Below are 21,258 nucleotides of genomic sequence, written 5' to 3'. Positions count from 1 at the left end.
TTAGAGATTGTGTACTATATTCACCTGGGTAGTCCTGGACTTGTCAATGGAAATCCCGGGGATTTCTTTTAAACACAGTTTTGCTTTCTGTTGCTCATAAACATTGCACCACAGGGAAGGGAACAATTAATACACAGGGAAGGGAAACTGTTCAATTCTCCTTTCCATATTTGGACTGCACATGTACGCGTCATGAGTTACGTTATCACCCCGCTCGTGTCGTTGGTGTGACAGAATGAAAACGTTTGGTTTGTGTTGCCTTCAATTTCTCCTGACTAGCTCAGAGTTTTGTAGTTAAAGAATTCAGGAGGGTTCCTGAAGGGTTCAGGTGCTTTTGGTGTACAATAATTTCCCGCTGAAGTCTTTTCATTTGCTTCCTTTCTTTTTGATACAGACCTGCACATAGGATAATGATTGATTAAAATGGTGGAAATGTAGGTTTAGCCTAATGTTGGGTAAATTTTCTGACAAAGTAATTATTCAACATACAAGTTTTGTAGCAAAAGAATGTAACTTGTAGACTTTAACTTCAGACCAAAATTAGAACGAATTTCTAAGGTCCATATGAACTTTAACTAAACTGTAGGTAACATTTTTAAATAGTAGGAAGACTGCAAATGTTATCCCCCATGATAGAAGTTAATTAATGGAAATTATATCAATCATTATGAGCCTTCCTGATTTATTAACTCACACACTCACCATTTATAAACTGATAGCATAGTTTACATACAGCATGAGCTGTCACCGTTAAAACAAATTACATGTCATTCACACACTTGGCACGCTGTTTCCATTATGAGTTCAGAAGACACGGTATAATCAAATTAAGGTAAGAAATGTTGAATTAGAAGCAGGTCCCTCACGTGCGTGATTCAGAAGTCTCCCACAAGCGTGAACGCATCATTACTATGCCCCTTTTACGTCACTCATTCGACTGAAAAATACCGGAGGCTGTTTTAAAGCGCCACCCCGCTATGCTGGAGTAGAAACTGAATGTAGATGAAGAGAAAGAGTTCGTCTGACAGTCAGCTGTGAACAAATAGGTCTGTCTGCTCCAGGAGCGTTTACCGGATTTGTAATTTATTGATCACTCACCTTTACACACACTTGTTGGAAATGGGATTCCTGCTGACCAAGATGTTGGCTGTGTTCGGTGACAGGGGTAAGAGTTAACTTTTGTTTTTTAACTGCAGTTTTACTGCTTGATTTCTTTTGTCAGTTCCTATCTAATTATAATTAATAAGACAATATAATATATATAATATCAATAGGAGTTTACTTTTTTAAATGGTTTTTCGTGAGGCCTGTGGTCATTTACTTTAATGCTTGACTGAAAATCGTTTCCTTTTCCTCTTACTGACACGAAAGTAACAGCTTCAATATCTGTCAGACATGTTTGTGAAATCTGACTAAAATCTGAGTAAAAATGAAAACAAATAAAATTTTTTTTTTAAAATTTTTACACAGAACACAAAGTCATCATTGTGGGTTTGGACAATGCAGGAAAGACAACCATCCTCTACCAATTGTGAGTGATTTGGCTACTTTCTGTGGCTAAAGTATTCATTTATCTGTGTACTGCTTCATATCTGTGGCCCTATTTCTATCACAAATGGCTTATTTTTGATCTTCCTCCTACATAAATGATCCAGTCTAACAAAGGACGCCGTCCACACATCACCAACCATCGGCAGCAACGTTGAAGAGATTACTGTACGCAACACTCAGTTCTTGGTTTGGGACATTGGAGGACAGGAGAGCCTCAGAGCTAGCTGGGTCTCCTACTACTGCAATACAGAGGTATGGGGCACTTTCTGTACTCAGCTTCTCTTTCTGATGCACATTACCCAACAGTATTGTGGCTTGTTGTTATCATCGTATGCTCATTGTATTGATGAAGCACATTACCAACACTGTTCCATAATCATTTATATTACTACCGTGACAGATTCTGCTCACTCCTACAACATTCAAAGTTTGTTTTGTGCTAATAATCGGTTAATTTATGTGTTGTGGCTTTTTCAGATTGTCATTCTGGTTGTAGACAGCACTGACCGGGAAAGACTCACTGTAACTAAAGAAGAACTGCACCAAATGCTTGCACATGAGGTATGAATGCAAAAATTTTGAGATTGCCTTGCAATTATTATGGTACTAAGCCTCCTATTTTGCATGTATTTGAAGCATATAAATATATCAATTCACACAATGTAGTTAGACAAAGACAGGATAAGGAGCTCATAATCATTGAATGTAACACTGTTATAAGTACATAAACTATATGTTTCAATATGAAATGTTATATCACTACTGCAATGTCAATTAGCTTACAACTTCATTCTAAACAATCCCATACATTATTATTTACTGCTTGCAAAATATGTGTAATGGAGTTTTAAATAATTATTGTTATTAAATAATTAGGAACATATTAAAGTGGGATTAGTTTTGTAAATTAAATATAGACCCTACCACTTTATTTTGAATGTTGCCTTGATATAAAACCCTTTGCTTTCAGCTTTTTGTGCCTGTTTTTAAGATACACTCCTACTTTCAGAATGACTAATTGCACTCAATAACCCCAACCCATGACACAACATGATAAGGAAGTTTCAACTTAGACTGTCAGTCAGCCTGTTGACATGTGTTCAAACATGATGATGTTGCTGTTCTGAAAGGTGAAAAAGAAAAATTTTGAGGGATTTCCAGTGGAGTGAAATTTCAGCACTATACATAAATTGTTACAGAAAGTAGCAGTGGTAACTCATCTTCTTTGCTTTTCACAGGACCTCAAGAATGCAGCCGTTCTTATCATGGCAAACAAACAGGACGTGAAGGGCTCGATGACAGCAGCAGAGATCTCCCAGTGTCTCACACTTGACTCCATCACAACACACTCCTGGCATGTCCAAGCCTGCTGTGCCCTGACAGGAGAGGGGTGAGAACAGCACACACCTTGCGCTCTCTCTGTCTGTCTGTGTCAACCCTTACAATGACTCACAAAGCCAAGAGCAAAATTGTTTTTGAGCAGCAACTTCTGCTGGAATTACCACTTTGCACTTTTTAAAAAATGCTTCTCTCTTTCTTCTCTCTCTCTCTCTCTGTAGTCTACTTGCCAGCCTAGATTGGATGAGATCACGGGTTGTTGCAAACTAAAACTCTGTGTACTGGATCGAACTTCCTCAAACTGACCCAACCTCACAGGCCTCCACATGCCATGACGTCAGGATTACTTACAGTTTTCCTTGAACATGGAGTCTGTAATGGAGCCTGCCTTGCGTACCTCCAGTGTGTCTCACCTGCTCAGAGGTGTCTATGTGTAGCTGAGCATCAGGGTGGATGAGCAACAGAGAAACATGGATGATGTACACCAACACTATACATATCAAACTTCTTGATTGTTGAACTCTCTAAGAACCACGCGTGTATTAAAACTATGGTAAAGTTTTCCTCAGTTGTGGTTGTGAAGAAGTGCACAGCGAGGAAGTATTATGTGTATTTACTGTAAATTGCAAGTTGCACTGTTTACACAATATATCCTCACTGACCAGAAATGTCACATTCCACTTTCGTTTTATCATCCCACGGGGATAACCCAATCCAACGACTTTGTTGAAATAAAGGGTTCATTAATTGCTTAACCTAAATGGCTCCACCAAACCCTTTACAATATAAAGTTGTATAATAATTTGTGCCAAAACAAAGATGACGTCCATAATAACAACACTAAGGGATGTCTACTTTTGCTTCTCATACTTCTCATATTTGAACTGAATCTAAAGTCTGAGTGGAGCAATCATCATCTCTTTTTGACTTTTGATTGGTGCTTCTTGTCATAGCTGTCTTAAAATGTGCATTATGCCCGGACTACTGTACTTCCATATTTGGTACCTCTTAAGTAACAAAACAAGTAGAGAAGAACAAACTATTGGCAAATACTGTAAATCCACAATTGGGATATAAATCTGCCCCTGATGTATGAAACTACAGGGCTGATCTTTTAGACCCACATACTGTGGGTTTAGTAATTTATTATTAGAGAAAGCTGTTGAAGTATTTTCTGTATATATTTCAGCCTTTTCTAAAAAAGCAAATTGTTGCTACATTCGCTGCTAATGACTATTAGTCACACTTAGGTTTAATATATTGCTTTGTGTATTTTTATAATAAATATTGTTATTGCAACATATGTGATGTGTGTGGTCTGTCTGTAGCTGTAGTAATTTGTGTTTGAAGAAGGGCTAGGATATTGGGTGGTTTCAATGTACCTTATGTACAATTCTAACGTAACAAAAGTGAATGTTGTGTTGACAGATAGTCACAGTAGCTGGAAGTGTAACAGAAATTCTGTTTTTGATCCACAGTCTACTACTACAAATACTGTGTAGCCCAACCAGCCTAAATCCAAGCAGAAATATTATTAATTAACTACCTAAAAGAAGTAATAAACATGATTTTATGTGACTTTAAAATGCGTGGCACTTATGCAGAAAGGTAGATTTGGATTTCGTAAGGCAAAAGCAACAAAGCTGAAAAATTCACAGGGGGCATCCGGATTTGAACCGGAGACCTCTTGATCTGCAGTCAAATGCTCTACCACTGAGCTATACCCCCACGTAGTTATAACACATGACCTTAAAGTTATATGACATCATCAAATGGTTGATGTCGAGTTATATTTTAGTGTCAAATATTTTCGTTTCATATATTTAAATTTACGTAAATATAGATATTATAGAATATTTCTTTCTTGCCGAAAACAGCGAGAATAAACTGCTCATCAAACGTGCAACATGTTACTTTAACCACCAGGGGGAGAAAAACCTTATACTGAACTGCACTAACTTTTTTACTTATACCTGTAGACTGTGGTCACACCTTACTGAAACTAACGCTTTCCCGAAATAAACCCTTCACGATTATCATCATCTTTAAATATTTATTAAATCAATAGGTACCGGTAATAATGTGCCTGTCAGAAAATAGACTAGATCAAAATGAAGATACAGTCTATTTTCTGTTAAACCAAATCTGGTTTCTTATTTATTTTATTGTAACCACACCCTGGTGACACCCTTGCCACTTTTTCCTCCCTAATAATTTAACTTCGTGCTTTTATCAATGTTATATGTAGGAGAATAAATTCCCACTCCATCTGTAATGGTTTCAAATTCCATTTGAAATGTTTTAATGAGGTGTTGACAGTAATGTGACAGTCACTAAATATTAATTAATTGCTATATACGGGTCTCTATACTAAGGTTTATATTTTTGATTAAATCTGTGGCTGCAGATTATATTTTCTATCATTATTTCAAATTGAAATTTTCAACCTCAACCATACAAACGATTTTCAACTACTAATCCTGAATGTTGAATTAATAAGTTGTAATAATAAAACACAAACATGTTATGTTAAATGTTAATAATGTCCTCAAATATGTGTGTGCTCAAATATATTGGTGCTGTTCATCAAAAAAATGTTTGAACAATACATCTTTAGTAAAATACATCCCCCCAGCCTCTTTAAATGATTTGGTTTAGAAGTTTCAAGTTTGTCTTATTAGAAAACAAATAGAACCTAACAAATCAAGATGTCCTAAACTAAAAACAGTTGACCAGTGATATTTTCTTATGATTTCTAATAATATAAGTTTTACCGCCTATTATTTGTTTGTTTAAAGTCAGCCCGAGCTCTCTGTGTTAAAACTCACATCTGTTGTTTTGACACTACTCTGTATGATGTGTGTATGGTCTGATTTATGGGACATGGTAAGGATTGCCTTTCCAGCTGGGAATCCAGTAAACACTCAGCTGCCATTTTCTTAGCCAAGGATTCCATATTTGCTCTCGAAGCAGAAAGACATGATGAAAGCAGTGGCTAAGGGAGATGGCGAAGTCAGCCACAGTGCTTGTAAAGCTCACTTTTTGCCTGTTTTACGTGCCATGAAAACATTGTTTTTAACAGCTGGAAGTTAAAGTGCAACAAAGAGAATTTTCTGTTCCATGTAGGCCACAAAAGGATGTTGTTTTTGGAAAAAAGTCACAATGTTTTGAGCAGCTATAAACAGACTTGACGTGGAATGTGTAATATCATAACTGGTGCTGATTTCAGGGCTGGTATTGTTAGCATCATGGTCTCCATGTCTAATCTCAGCTGTCAGATTTCTCACTCTCCTCACAGCTGGTTTAGACAGAGGAAGGCGCCACCCTCCTGCTTTCAGATGAAGATCATTCAGAATGATGCTGTGATGCCACTGGAATCCCAAATAAAGGTATACTTTGTATAATTTATAAAGTCAAAAAGTGGACGACAGAATGTCCAAGACTTTAAAATGTGCAGCTGATAAACTTTTTCCTCTGTGCTCCAAAGCCTCATCAGCTGATTCATGTGTCTTTGTAATCACCATGGCAATGGATGAACAGCACGGAGGAGGAGGAAAAGGGAGTAGTTAGAAACAGGGTGGTGTGTGGAGAGAGAGGGATTCAGAGGGACGAAGGGAATGACGGCTGAGACAAAGATTTGAAGACAAGTGTTTTTGCAAAGAGCAGGAGAGGAAGAAGAAGAGAGGAGCCCAGACGAAGCTGTGTTTTGTGTTTTTTGTTTTATCTTTTGCTATTCGTCATGTGTTTAAGTTTGGTGATTCTTTTTCTCTGTCTCTCTCAAACAGAGCTGGCTAAAATTTGGGTTCAACGGCAAACAGGTGAGCTGTTTGTATTTTTCTCCATACCATCACTGCTCTTGTCTCTTCAGTATTGTTTATACTCACTGCCTCCTGTCCGGTCTATCGAGTGAAACAGATGTTTAACTCGGCAGGTGTTAAGCCGGTCCTGTAGTTTCTCCTTGTTTTTATATGTTAATATTATTCAAGACTGTGCAATTAAACTTTGCATGTAAATATTTAGTCCGCACTGGTTGTAGTCATAGTAATAGTCATTACTCCTGTTCATTCAATTTTATATACAATTTTTGCTACAGTTTTTTTAACTATAAATCACACAACTGCAGTAGGAATTATTATGGAGCAGCAAATGTGCATGCCATGCCCTTTTTATTTTACACACTAAAGTGAATAACCTAGTTTACAGTAAAGTGTACAATAAAAATACCCAATTCCACAAGCATGCGACAGCGTCCAAACAACAACCCGCAAAGAGCCTGTATCAGGTTTAAAATTAGATTTGGACTTTGTTTTTCTTTTTGCCTCCTGCTAGACTCTGGGATTTTAAAGAGCCTGGTGGAGAGAGAATGTATATATAAACAAAAGTAGGGAAGTGGAGGAGTGCAGAATGATATGTATTATATTTGTTCTCCTGCCTCTCTATTCATCCTATTTGTTATTTATCACTGCAAACAGTGATTAAGTGGTTGTCCATGACAAAGTAGATGCAATATTAAATTAGACATTCTGAATTAGTTTCCTTTAAGTTTTAGCTGTTGTAAAATGTTACTTCATTAAAACAACATCAAAAAATTAAATTATCTACTTCTATGTCAGGAGAACGTTTATGTACAAGGAAACATGTTTCAGATGCTGTGCAAGAGAAATGTGCTTGCAAGATTAGGGGGTCAATTTTGAGTATTGACCTCACATTTCCTCCTCCCCTTTGCATAATTTGTCCTTGTTGGCCTTAAAACTTAACATGACATACTCCGGATTTAAAAAAAAAAGAGTGGTCCTGGGAGAGTCATCCACAACATCTGAACCACACTGGAAAAACTCAAAACCCTGTGTTTGAAATGAATTTTGTCCCCAGCAATGACCTCGGTGTTTGGCCTTTTGTGTCTTGTTGTGTTACAAAGTTTGCTTTAACTACTAGCCTGAAGCTTATCCAGAATAACCTCAAACAAAGTGAAAAGGTTTTGTGAGATGCATCATAGATAGTGTGTTATTGTGTGTGGATGCCACGTTGACTTTTATTTTATAAAAATCATTTGACAAGCAAAGCATGCTTTTGTTTTAGGAAAAATAACATGGCAAGAACAAAAACTGTTATCTGCCAACAGCTGATCAACTGAATAATGGTATAATTAATTACAGCATTTGTATGGGAAATGGTTTTGGCCCTAACTCTGACCCCTTTATTTAAATTCTCTTATCGGAAAATGAAAAGCAGAAATAATGCTTTTGCCTCTTCCATGCAATTAGGTTATCTTCTAGGTCATCTTCTGTTGCAATTCACCCTAACAGGAGATGAGTGAAGAAACTGGCTCACTCATGCTATCTTAACACTTTCCCAAAATGGGAATGTGTCTTGTTTTTCTTGTTTTATTGTGAAGTCTAAGTTTGCTGCTGCTTATTTATAAAAAGTTCCTCTTGGAGCATGAAAACTACTGTAACAGTTAAGAAAAAGTAAAAAAAAAAATTAAAAAGTTAAATACATTAACTTCTTTCTCAAAAGTCTAAAACAAAATGGATTTAATTATCTACATGAAACGTCTGTGGAATGAAAGTGAGGAATTGTACATATGCAATTCCACCACAATTATTGACTTCAGCTATGCATGTTTACTGTGGGTGACGTTGAGGAGTCCATGCCAGCTCCTCCAGCCTCTGTTCAGGAAGGGTGTGTCCCCTCAGACCAATCTAAGCTGACCATTCAAAGAAAAAATAGCAGCTAAATGCCGTGGTTTGGTAGTTCCTAAAAGCGTGGAAGAGGTCAGTTTTCTGTCCAAAACATCTGCCCCTTCATTGCCTAAAATGGTTCCTGTTTTACCTTACTGCAGCTTTTACTTAAACTTGGAAGTCTTTGCCTCAGTGCTGCTCTTGATACATTTTTAAAGCAACAACATGAAACATATTTATTTATCACTTCAGTATTGTGCTGCAATAATTATATATGCAATAATTCATGAAGAGATAAGTATAAAAACTGTGCAAATGTTAGCTGTAAGTTTGTATTTAAAGCTGAAACTTTTTGAATGTGAAATTACATTTCAGTCTAAAGTAAATCAATTTTACTAATACGTTTTAAAGATTACAGATGACTGAAAATATGAAAATGGTCAAAACTACAAGGTTAGTAGTTAATGTATGATGACGTTAGGTTGTTACAAAAAAGGATACGACTGTCTGTCTAATTCAGATGTTACCAAAAAAATCAGATGATAATAATGTTAAAATTGCTTTATTAACTCCCAAGGGTAAATTTGAAATGGTTAGTTTTCAAATTTGGTATCTTTCTTTTCATGATATTTATCCTGGATGGCTAACAAAATATTACACCACTCTTACTGTTTTCAATACTGGCTTAGGAAGCGATGACCTGAGTAGATATTAAAATAAGTAACTTTCTATCCAGCATCTGCACTCCTTCCAGCTTCTATCTGCTTCCCTGCCAACCTCAACTGCTCTGCACACATTGTTTCTACTCTTACCTCATATGTACCATAACAGGGTGGACCCAGCAGTCAACAATCACACATCTAGGTTTAATATGTAAGCCATGAATGCAATAACACACTGCTTATTTGAATCAAAGGGTGGAGAGTAAAAGCGATGAACAAATACAATAAAGTCTCTATGAGGGAAGACATTTGCTTTGTCACTAGAGAAACTTGTTAAATGACACATTACAGTGGCTTGACTGTTGCTGTGGAAAACATCAGTATTATAACTGTGTGAATGCAGGGTGATGTTTAAAGCAGGCCTCACCAGCCAACGTTGTACAGTCTGCTCAGGAGGTTTGGCACGGGACAAGGCTGAGCGACAAACAGGCCCATGTCTCCCTCCCGCACTCTGGACAGAAATGCAGGCATTGAACCAAAATCAACCTACTTATAGTTGTGGAAATGTGGCCAAATTAAATATGTCATATTTAATATTCTGAAATGTGTTTTCTTGTTGATTATCTAGTTATCCAAGACACACGGTCTAAATTGAGGTTCCCTGACCTAAGTGCTCACTATTTAACAATGCACAACTTAGAAAAACAGCAGTGAGGGTAGATAAAGTTCTACTTAACTAACTTTCTCATGTTTTATGTGCTTGTAAAGGTAGGGATGGGGTGGGAGGTACTGTATGTCTCCATGAAAGAAATGTCTCTGCTGTCCTTGATCATGGAAAATAAGTTACAGCACTTCAGCTATATCATTTAGAAAGTTTCACGTTACTGCATGTGGGAGATTAATTGCAAGCAATTGTAGAGCATTCAAATTGACACTGCTGTTTTTACTGTCACTAAGACAGAGAAAGGAAAGCATTTTACAGCACTCCATAGCACAAAGGACATAACACAAAATCAGGAATGCAGTTGTCAGAAATTGCAACAATGTGGTTTGCCCTGTTTATATGTTTGCCTGTTGAAGGTTGAGAACTGGCTGGTGTAGAAACAGAAAAGCAGGATTGTACATTTTGCTCAAAATGACATAAACAACTGATAATGTTGGAAACAGCAGAAAATTATCCATTATGTCAAAGCATTTGTAATTTGTTCAAATGAATAATTGCTTATGTGATGTACACAAGTGACTACAGTTCTTACATTTGTTTAATCTAAATATTGTTTTATTTGATTTTTTCCCCCCAAACAACGTTCCCAAATCAATTTAACAGCATATAGAGTTTGAAAATATAGTAAATATTAATATTTTAAATGTTGGTGTCCAATAAATTCTGGGTATTTTTGCCTAGAGAAATTTTTTTTTTAAAAAGTTAGTCCGGACATTAAGGAATGTTTTAACATATCGGAATAAGGTGCAGCAGACAGCACTGCAGCAAACTGTTCCAAAAAGCTTAAAAAGAAAAACTAGCAACCAGTCAAACAATGTGATTCACGTCAAAAGTATTTGTAGGTCCCACTTTGCAGCGCAGGCTTTACATTCTGCATGTGTTAATTAGAAAATTAAAGCCAAACACTTTTCTGAGTCAGGTCAAAAACGCACGTCTTACTGCCTGCAGTAAATCAATGACAAAATATTCTTTTATCCTATTTTTACTTTTAGCTTTAACGTTTGCTCAGTTTCCCTTTTGAAGGAAAGCACATCCACCCTGAAGGAATGGGCCTGTGCTGCTAGCCACGTTAACGTTGGCTAGCGTTAGCATGAATACCTAAAATACTAAATGAAAAAACGCGTTACAGAGAAAATGAAACATTTTAAATCCAAGGTTAAAGAGTGTTTGAGCTTGGGCTTCCTAACCGAATCACTGGAGAGTCCGGTAGAGCTGCCCTGCTCAGTATTAATCTGCTCAGTTGCTGAGACTCCCGGCATGAAAACACCGGAGCAGCAGAGACTAACTCTTCGCGGCAGCCGAGCTGACCACGGCGGGTCATTCACGGTTTTCCTGACGGGAAACTGAGCATGACGGAGTGATTCCCTGCGCTTTTTTCAATGGTTCGTAAACGTTTCCAACGTAACTGACAAAATCTCCTGTAGTTTGCTGAAAGCCAGAGATAAAAAACAGCAAACGTTGAGTACAGGAGATACCACTGATTTAGGGTTAGTTAAAACACGCCGTGAGAAGCAGTGCTGTTCCGGGGTTTATATAGTCCCCTAATGATGTCACCCTTTTGGCCCGTAATGACGCTTACAAACGCGCAATTGCCGTGTTGTTTCCAAAAGAGAAGTTGAAAAATCATTGATGGATTGATAGATAAACTTAAAGTCCGGCAGTGAGTCATAGTCTCCCTTCTGGTTTTTATATTTGTCAATATTCCTTAGCTAGATAAAGATAGCACTGATAGCAACATTCACCTTTACCATTGTATGATATGATGCTACCTTGGCAACCTGGCAATAGATATTGAACCAGGCTGCCAGAAATTTTAGAGTCATGTTTGTGTGAAGCCTGAGTATTGTTCATTGGTTGTATAACTTGAATGCCATATAATAAAATATCTTAAGTTTCTTCATGGCCATTGCAAGTTTGATTTGGGGCATATAAAACACAGTCTACAGTACATGTACCATATCTCCTTAAACTACATGAAATATTTGCACTGTATCTATTTATCCACAGAGTTAAACAAACTTAGTATTAATTTTTTCAGAGTTTCCCACAATAGTTCACAACAAGCTTTCTAAACCTGTATTGCTTTGTATGTCAAAAATGGTTTCTGGTGGTCGAGTGGTTAAGATGCATACTTGATAACTGCAATGTCCACAGTTTGTGTCCCATGCAGCCAAGGGACTCATACTGCATGTCACACCCCTCTTTCTCTCAACCCTGGCTTTCTCTCTCTTTACACTGCCTGCTGTCAAATAAAAGGCACAAAACTATCGTGTTCAGTACATTTTCCCTGGGTGGCTTTAGAAGTACATCCATGTGATTGACTCATATTGTGTAAGGAAAGAGGTGAGTGTGGATTATGGGGTAAAGTAATCATCCAATAATCCAAAAGTTGTCAGTTTGAGTCCCTGTTTCTCCTGTCACATGTTGAAGTGTCTTTGAGAAAGACACTAACCCCCAAATTAGTTGCCTCCAGTGAGTGCAGGCGAGTGCAAATGGTTGAAGGAGCAGTGTAAAGTGCTCTTGATATTGATATGGAAGAAGAGTAAAATGAAAGTGCAATAAAAGTGCAGTAGAGATCATTTAAGGAGCAATATGTTTGCAGGTCCCCATCCAAATTTAAAAAAAAAGCCACAGATATGCATCTTCCACACTATAAATCAGTATGGTGCTAAAATAAATCCATACTAGAAATAAACCTTCACTGTGTCCTTGAACCACATAACCTTTCTATTCCTATAAGAAACACTTGGAACTATTTAAACAAAGCCATCCTACCCTGTTTGCTTACCGAATGTGGTTACATTATTTCCAGGACTTGACAGCTCCCTCAGAACATCAGTAAATGTGTTTTATTGTTTTGGTTTTCATCCATCAATGGCTTTAACTGACAAGGCCATGACTTACACTTTAAAAAAATTAATTTCTTCTTAGGCTGACTAACTGAGCACTGACCCACAACTGTAAACATCATTCTGTATAAAACTGGTATATGAAATTCTTCCCAACAGTGTGGGGTACAGCTGGCACGGAAAAAGGAAAGAAAGGCTTTGATGTGCTTTTAAGTCTTTTTATATTAAAATGACTGCATAGAAAATAGTGGATTCAGAACTTACAAGCTAACCTTGTAAGTATTCATTTTTGACAGATGATGGTTACGCTGTGATAGCAGAGAAGCATGAAGAGTCAACTGGAGGTTACAGTCATCCTCACAGAGCCCAGAGGTCAACTTCAGGTCACACTATTAACAGGGCAGTCCTGGGTGGAGGACCGATCATTGACATCCTGCCAGACAACATGACACGTGTAGTGGTGAGTGCTGAACCACACTTTCTTATGATGGTTATGTTTAGTTTTTAGGATTTATTATGTTTTGGCTTTGACATGTTCTGATTGTTTTAGTTGGAGTTAAACACTGTCCTCTTTTGGAAAGTACAATTTACGCACTTGGAGACGCATATGAAAGCATATGATTTACTTATGTTCATAGTTAACTCTCAATGCCCAAATGACATCCAGCCACATAATCTCAAAACCTCTGATGCTGTGTTTTTCTGTCTTGAAGGAGGACTTTAGCAAGTATTACACATGGCGCAGCTTTAGCTCTGAGGACCAGCGTACACAGCAACTATGGGTAGACATGAGTGATGTTCGACATGGCCAAGTTAGAGTCCATGGCATTCTGTCAAATTCATACAAACAGGCTGTGGTGAGTCTCAGACAAAAACATATCTTCTCTCTTACTTTTTGAAAGTCATTTCTGAAAATATTTACACACATTTGAAATTTCTTTCAAATTTAACAGGCCTCTTCCTTTCCCCATTCTCTCTCAGGGGGTACAGCTCAATGGTAGAGCATTTGACTGCAACTTTAGAGGTCCCCAGTTCAAGTCTAGGTGACCCCTTACCTGTATAGGCAAATGTCTGTTACTTTTAAGCCAAACATTTGTGGAATCAAGTACCTTCGGTTGTAGGAGTAAAAAAATGTGAACATGCAAAGCTGTCATAGGGTCACTCTGGGCATTTGTCTGTAAATCACAGCTCCTAGTTCAAACCTAGGTGCCCCCTGTTTGTAAAAGTATGTAATGCAGCAATATATCCTCTGTTGCAGTGTTTCAAGGAAACTGTGGATATTAGAATAAATTTTAGGTTTCCACAGTACTCTTTAAGCGTGGCAGTCATTTATAGTTTGGCTTGGAATCTTCTATGCTCAGACACAAAATTACACAAACATACTTTACTAACAATCCTTCCTTTGCAATATCGCTGCTAAACTACAATACAGCACCACTTACAGGTACACAGTTACTGACTCTTTTTGATAGGATAGTGCAGAATTTCCACATTCACAAAGAACAATCAAGAGCATAAATGAATCTGAAATGTAAGTAAATACTCTGTCATTGTTTGTGTATGGTAAATATGCATTTACATTTAGCCATTTGGCAACTTGGCAGCAGAGATTGTAGAAGTACACAAACTCAATGTAAAAGTGTGAATATTTGCCTTAAAATATTCTCCACTACCAGTAGAAGTGCCTCTCAAAAATGTTACTAAAATTTAAGTACAAATGTACTGTACATGTTGTAAAAAAAAGTAAGAATAAGTACTTCACTAAGAAAACAATGCATTATAAACAGTATTGAATGTGATGCTATTGATAACATAGAAATGAAAGCAAAATTAAGATTTATTTAATAAACTCTCAAAGGTGAAAATTATGGCAAATAAAGGTTATGGTATTGAAAAATAAGGGACAAAGTTACCTTGAAACTTGGTGTGGAACAAAAATGCCACAGGTGGTTACGTTATAAAATTGTAACTGATAACTAAAGCTGTAAAATAAATGCAGTGGAGTAAATAAGTAGTAAGTAAGTACATTTTTTCTCTGAATTGTAGTGGAGTTAAAGTAAAAATAGTCTAAAATGGAAATACTCCAGTACAATACAAGTAACACATGTGTGTTTGTGTACATTACTTGTAAGCACCTTTGGATGAAAGTATCTGCCACATGAATAAATTTACTTTTTTACATGGGATGCTTCCAAATATGCTCTACCAATAATTTAAATGAAGCTGGAAGCTCTACAGCTGGCAAGATTCCCAATTCAACCCTGAATACCCCTGCGAGCGAATGCATACTGTAATGAAACATTGTCACACCTAAATAATCACATCAGTAAATCATATCTTAACGCAATGCACTTTTTAATTAGATAAACATTATTATTTATTTGGTAATTTGGACAAATATTAAAATGTAGTACAGGCTGTGTACTGTAGGGAGTATAGGTCAGTGGTAGAGCATTTGACTGCACATCAAGAGGTCCACAGTTCATTACTGAGTGCCCCCTTCCTGTGAAAACCGACTTTATGTCCTTTATTGTGGCTTAAGTAGTTTGTGAGTTATAAATAAAGCTTACAGACACAGCAATCTGCAAGCATACTCTGAGAGTAAAACTCTTAGTTGGTGTATAATAAAATAGTAATAAAAGATTTGAGGGTGCGGACAATGATTCTCTGTGGCGAACCTGAACTCACAGGACGAAAGGACAAAAAATAAAAAATAAAAATAATTCTTCATTTGTCAAGGAACAAAAGCCTAAAACTAAAGTCCAAACAATTTTCTGAGTGTAAGTCTGGAAGAAATTCAATCTGAAATATATCATCACTCTGCTAGGGCAGCTAAGACTGGGACATGTTGGCCACACTAAGCACAACAGGGATTCCAGAGAGTGTCAGCGCCTGGTCTTGAACTTTGATGTACAATACTTACCACCTCTGCAATACAGTTTGTGGTCAAACAAAAAGATGTTGTGGTTTAGACAAAGCCAACGGATTCTATGCTTCACCTGTCAGAGCTGTCAAGTATAAACGCCAACTACACCCAGGAACTTGAAATAAGTACTTACACAACAGGAAAACCAGCAACAGTTCTTACATCAGAATGTATGTGGACAAAGCTAAGAAAAAGAATGTGCTTGCTGTTTGGGAAAATCAAAAGACAGGTATATGAGTGTCAAAGCTGCTCTTAAAGTCAAATAATTATCAATGGTTACAAGAGGGTCAGTTGTCTTATTTGGCCTATTAGCTCTGTGATAGATACATTGGATATTGAAAATGAATCAGTGTTATTAATCATAAGATTTTTTCACAATACCTGTTTTTGGAACGTTAACACCCTATAACCTCAACAATCCCCTGCTACGCAGCCAAATTGGGTCAATGCTTTAACTGGATGATTGCAAAATAGTAATATCAGCCTGTAAAATATGAGTATCTAACAATTTGCTTAAAAGGCCACAAAGTCTGCTAATGTATTAACAGTGCATCCAGCATATTCGGTGCATATTCGAATCACTTAACGTTTTCCACATTTTGTTATGTTACAGCCTTGGATTAAAATCATTATTTTCCTAAAAGTTCTACAAACAATACCCCATAATGACAACATGAAAGTTTGTTTGAAATCTTTGCAAATTTCTGAAAAATAAAAATAATCACATGTACACAATGTCACAGCCTTTGCCGTGACACTAAACATTGATCTCTGGTGCATCCTGTTTCCACTGATCATCCTTGAGATGTTTCTACAGCTTGATTGTCCAACTAAACTTCAGTTGATTAGATATGAGTTAGAAAGATATACACCTGTCTATATAAGGTCCCACAGTTAACACTGCATGTCAGAGCACAAAACAAGCCTTTATTCTTCTCCACGGTTGCCTAGCTCTAAGGGGGAATTGTTGGGGTTTTTCTATACATCTTTATATTCTTGACTTTATTCTGTAAAGTGCCTTGAGATGAGTTTGTTGTGAATTGGTGCTATATAAATAAAGTTGAATTGAACTGAAGCCAAGAAGTCCAAGGAATTGTCTACAGAACTCAGAGACAGGATTGTATCGAGGCACAGATCCTGGGAAGGCTGCAGAAAAATCTTTTGCAACTTTGAAGGTCGGCCAAATTGATCGATCGAGAGAAGGGCCTTAGTCAGGGAGGTGACCAAGAACCCAACGGTTACTCTGAAAAAGCTCCAGCATATCTCTGTGGAGAAAAAAGAACCTTCCAGAATAACAACTATCACTGCAGCACTCCCACATTATCAGGCCTGTATGGTAGAGTTGCCAGACGGAAACCACTCCTCAGTAAAACGCACATCACAGCCCGCCTGAAGGACTCTCAGACCACGAGAAACAAAATTCTCGGGTCTGATGAAACAAAGAATGAACTCTTTGGCCTGAATGCCAAGTGTCATGTCTGGAGGAAACCAGGCACCGCTCACCACCTGGCCAATACCATACCTACAGTAAAGCATGGTGGTGGCAGCATCATGCTGTGGGGATGTTTTTCAGTGGCAGGAACTGGGAGACTAATCGGGATTGAGGGAATGATGAATGCAGCAATATACATATGAAAACCTGTTACAGAGCTCTCTGGACCTCAGACTGGGGCAACAGTTCATCTTTCAACAGGACAATGACCCTAAGGACACAGCCAAGATTACAAAGGAGTGGCTACGGGACAACTCTGTGAATTTCCACGAGTGACCTAGCCAGAAGCCAGATTTGAAACCGGTTGAACATCTCTGGAGAGATCTGAAAATGGGTGTGCACCGACGCTCCCCATCCAACCTGACGGAGCTTGACAGGTACTGCAAAGAAGAATGGGAGAAACTGGCCATAAACAGCTGGTCAAACCTGTAGCATCATACTCAAAAAATATGTGAGGCTGTAAAAGTGCTTCAACAAAGTATTAAGCAAAGGCAGTGAATACTTGAATACATGTGATTTTTTATTTTATTATTTATTTTTAATAATTTTGCAAAGGTTTAAAACAAACTTCGTTGCCATTGTCATTATGGGGCATTGTTTGTAGCACTTTGAGGAAAATAATTAATTTAATCCAGTTTGGAATAAGGCTGCAACACAACAAAGTGTGGAAAAGGTTAAGTGATTCAAATACTTTCTTGATGCTCTGTAAAGGCCCAGCCCTTTTTTAAACTATTTGTTATAATAAGACCAACAGGTCACCTCCGATAGAGGGGCATAGCTCAGTGATGGAGCGTTTGACTACAGATGAGGTGCTTAAAATATGTTGGTAGATTTTTTATAAATGAAATGAAACATGACTTTTTTGTTTGACAACCAAGCATTTTTTAAAAAAGGAACAGTGGATGTGAATTAATATTACATGAACATATGACATGAATGTAAACGTGCCAGATTATAGCCTAAAGGCTAATTTCCATCTGTTGTCCCCAAGGGTGTTACCAGGGGGAGTAAATAATACAATACAAATACATATTGAGGCTTTCATGTTCTCAGTCCAATGCAACTCTGTACTATTTCAACTCCTCCCTTTTAATAGCTGATTAGGATGCTTAGCACCGCCTGATAACAAACACACAAACATAACCTCAAAGTAAGAGGCTGCAATCTGTGAATCGTGAATGTACCTTGCTTAAAGATTACACTTGAATGAACTCAACTCCTCACTTTTCTCTTTGTCTTTTCTACCCGCTGTTTTTGCAGAAGGTTGCCCTGTCGTTTGACTTTCCTTTTTACGGACATTACCTCAGGCAGCTTACCATAGCAACAGGAGGTAAATGTTGACATTACCGCAGATGTTCAAGTGACCTTTCCAACATATGTTCACAGTGGCAAAGTGTTTCTTGTAATGTAATTTGTACTCAAGCCTTATATAGTTTTCCATCTGGTCCTTTTCAGGGTTTATCTTCACAGGGGACATCACTCACCGTATGCTGACAGCAACACAGTACATTGCTCCTCTAATGGCTAATTTTGACCCCAGCTACTCCAAAGAATCCACTGTGCAATACCTGGATAATGGTACAAAACCACCTGAGATTTGAAAATATCATTGTTTTGCAGATTGTCTGATTATTTATCTTAATCGCTTTTGACCTTTGTTGTCATCAGGTGAAATGTTTGTGGTCCAGTGGGAGCGGGTCAGACTCCCTGGTAAGGAATCAGTAGGAGCCTTTACCTTTCAGGCTGCGCTTTACAAAACAGGAACCATCACGTTCAGCTACAGAGATGTGAGATGTTTACCTTTGCTTTTTGCTCTCATATCATTTCTGAACCTGCTCATATAGTTCACTGTGTTATTGCTGCATGCATTAATGGGTCCTCATTTTGTTTTGATCAGATACCACTGTCAATGGATGCGATCAGTTCAGCCGAGCATCCAGTGAAGGCCGGTTTGTCTGATGCCTTCATGGTCACTTCCCCCTCTTCTCAATCACCAGGTCAGCAACAAAGGACATTACTGAACTCTTAGTTATAATGTACAAGAAAAACACATTATCAGTGTCAGGAAGCTTTTGTGAATATGTTTAAGCATTCCATAAACATGAGATATGTTTGATACAGATGGCCAACTGCAGACGATTTACGAATACCATCGAGTTAACATAGATAATACAAAAATCACCAACTACTCTGCTGTTGAGTTTACTGCTTTGCCTAGTAAGTCAACCATGCCCATATTAAAGCAATGTGAAACTATCAAGGAGATTGGTTTTAATTATCCACTATATTTGCATACATCCGTATTCAATTAAACTTCTGTTTTCTTGCTGGCTATTTTCTCTGGCCTCAGCCTGCTTGAAACATGACAGCTGTGAGCTCTGCCTATCATCCAACCAAACATCTGGTTGTAGCTGGTGTAATGTACTCCAGAGGTGAGTGCTGTCTTTAATGGCGATGCAGTGCAGTTTTAACCCCTACTGACGTAAATTATGTGTGTTATAGATGCTCTGATGGGATGGATCGGCACAGACAGGAATGGCTGGACTACGCCTGTTCAGTGGAGGTATAGCTGAAAGATTGTATACTTTTTTGCCATTTTTGAGACTAATGCATATATGATACTATATATTGGCAGAGCAAAGATGCAAATTGTGAAGAATATTCCAGAAGTGACAGCTCCACCGGTTCCTATATCACACCAGTGATAGAGGATACTACCACCCTGACTCCTCTACAAAAAGCCTGCACAAGTGATGGTGACAATTAGTCAATGTAGACTGTACAACTTACATATAATGCAATCCGCATTTTACCATATTTTACCATAATGGCACAGTTTGGTACATAAAAATGCATTAAAAGTATTAAATTCTGTTTTCTTCCAGGTGACACCAAACATAATATATTTAAAATAGGCAATGGTAAGTTAAGCTTTTAGGAACCTTTATAATTAAGCTACATGAAGGGATTTTTAATCACGCATTTACAATTTCGATACAGATGTAAAGACATCAACCAGGAGTGAAGGGTTGGCTAACATAGGAGTGATAGCTGGAATAGCAGCTGCTCTTGTGTTACTCTTGGCTCTGATCCTTGTAGCTCTTTATATCAACTACCACCCTACTGTTGCTTCACCACTTTACCTCATCCAGGTGAGAACTAAATACATCCTATACCTTCAACTTGAGACAAGCTGTTGTTGGCGTACTGTATGTCACATTAAACATGTTTTTTCTTCTACTGGATTTTTTTTATTATTTTCAGAGGCGCAAGAACTTCTGGCATTCCTTTAAGTTTCAGAAGCAGCAACCTGGTTACACAGAGGTGGAAGGAGAAGGACATGAGAAAGACAGTATTGTTGAAGAGGGGCTTTGTTAAAACAAAAATGGAAGCTTAGATAAAAAAACATATTGTTCTTTAACTGATTTCTTCAATTTTTTGCTTGTTATTAAGCCATTTTGAGACTCTACTGCAAAAACGTTAAATTGCTGCAACATTCTGGGTAGATTATAGCTCAGTTTTATAGGCATGTGTGATATTGAGTGAGTTCACATGAAATGTAAACATCTGCTTAAATAAATTGTGGTTGCAATGCACCCATGAGAAAATTGAACTACAGTTTGTTGTGGAATGGAAGCAACAAAATTGACAAACTTTCATAAACTATGCTGTTTTACATCAACTCACGGTGCTTTTGATGGTCAAGTCTTAAATTACACCTTTTGCTTTCCGAGAATGTTCTGCACCGTTTACGATGTATTCTTGCTTTTAAGGCTTAAACTATGTTTTTTTTTAAATATTATTTTCTGTACATAAAAGAAACCACGCGAGTAAATATACCGTATGCATATTGACAGTACAACCCTTTTGTCAGCAGGTGTCATCCTAACCATGTGTATCACATGTGCGTCCAACAGGATGTACAGTGAACGTGGCAGATGTGTAAAAATGTGATTTGAGATCATTGATTTGGTAGAGCCCCAAACGCCTGCTACAGTAAAGATGATCGCATGAGTTTGCTATGCAAGCACAGAT

General features: G+C 37.6%; 2 protein-coding genes and 1 non-coding gene across 4 annotated transcripts; 2 read left to right on the top strand and 1 right to left on the bottom strand.

Moving 5' to 3' along the window:
* The first annotated feature begins 942 nt into the window (after positions 1-942).
* On the top strand, positions 943-4,186 carry arl5c (ADP-ribosylation factor-like 5C). The gene is made up of 6 exons (XM_067477154.1): positions 943-1,165; positions 1,471-1,531; positions 1,656-1,803; positions 2,029-2,112; positions 2,790-2,941; positions 3,111-4,186. The coding sequence occupies exons 1-6, from the start codon at positions 1,120-1,122 to the stop codon at positions 3,157-3,159; spliced, it is 540 nt and encodes a 179-aa protein (XP_067333255.1). The 5' UTR covers positions 943-1,119; the 3' UTR covers positions 3,160-4,186.
* A 359-nt stretch (positions 4,187-4,545) lies between these two features.
* Positions 4,546-4,617, bottom strand: trnac-gca (transfer RNA cysteine (anticodon GCA)). Its single transcript has one exon. It is a non-coding gene; the product is annotated as a tRNA-Cys (tRNA).
* A 1,857-nt stretch (positions 4,618-6,474) lies between these two features.
* Positions 6,475-20,836, top strand: LOC137099443 (plexin domain-containing protein 1-like). 2 transcript variants are annotated; one of them, XM_067476284.1, is made up of 14 exons: positions 6,475-6,707; positions 13,102-13,265; positions 13,519-13,662; positions 18,484-18,553; positions 18,679-18,801; positions 18,892-19,010; positions 19,121-19,220; positions 19,345-19,440; positions 19,574-19,655; positions 19,726-19,786; positions 19,859-19,973; positions 20,109-20,144; positions 20,224-20,375; positions 20,488-20,836. In XM_067476284.1, exons 1-14 carry the CDS (start codon positions 6,629-6,631, stop codon positions 20,599-20,601), a joined length of 1,455 nt encoding a protein of 484 aa, XP_067332385.1. In that variant the 5' UTR covers positions 6,475-6,628; the 3' UTR covers positions 20,602-20,836. The 2 variants fall into 2 exon arrangements, with proteins under 2 accessions (XP_067332385.1, XP_067332384.1); XM_067476283.1 differs by having other exon boundaries at positions 19,859-19,979.
* The last annotated feature ends 422 nt before the right edge of the window (positions 20,837-21,258 follow it).

Source organism: Channa argus, chromosome 15 (genome assembly GCF_033026475.1).
Source record: "Channa argus isolate prfri chromosome 15, Channa argus male v1.0, whole genome shotgun sequence".
Lineage (NCBI taxonomy): Eukaryota > Metazoa > Chordata > Actinopteri > Anabantiformes > Channidae > Channa > Channa argus.
Note: the sequence above shows the minus strand (reverse complement) of the source record. Positions and strands in the feature narration are given on the sequence as shown.

Excerpts from the sequence above, each read along its gene's own strand:
- arl5c (XM_067477154.1), top strand. The coding sequence starts at position 1,120 with ATGGGATTCCTGCTGACCAAGATGTTGGCTGTGTTCGGTGACAGGG. Across the intron at positions 1,532-1,655 it reads ACAACCATCCTCTACCAATT|TCTAACAAAGGACGCCGTCC; the intron begins GTGAGTGATTTG and ends TAAATGATCCAG. Across the intron at positions 1,804-2,028 it reads CCTACTACTGCAATACAGAG|ATTGTCATTCTGGTTGTAGA; the intron begins GTATGGGGCACT and ends TGGCTTTTTCAG.
- LOC137099443 (XM_067476283.1), top strand. The coding sequence starts at position 6,629 with ATGTGTTTAAGTTTGGTGATTCTTTTTCTCTGTCTCTCTCAAACAGAG. Across the intron at positions 19,221-19,344 it reads CCCCTCTTCTCAATCACCAG|ATGGCCAACTGCAGACGATT; the intron begins GTCAGCAACAAA and ends TGTTTGATACAG. Across the intron at positions 20,376-20,487 it reads CACCACTTTACCTCATCCAG|AGGCGCAAGAACTTCTGGCA; the intron begins GTGAGAACTAAA and ends TATTATTTTCAG.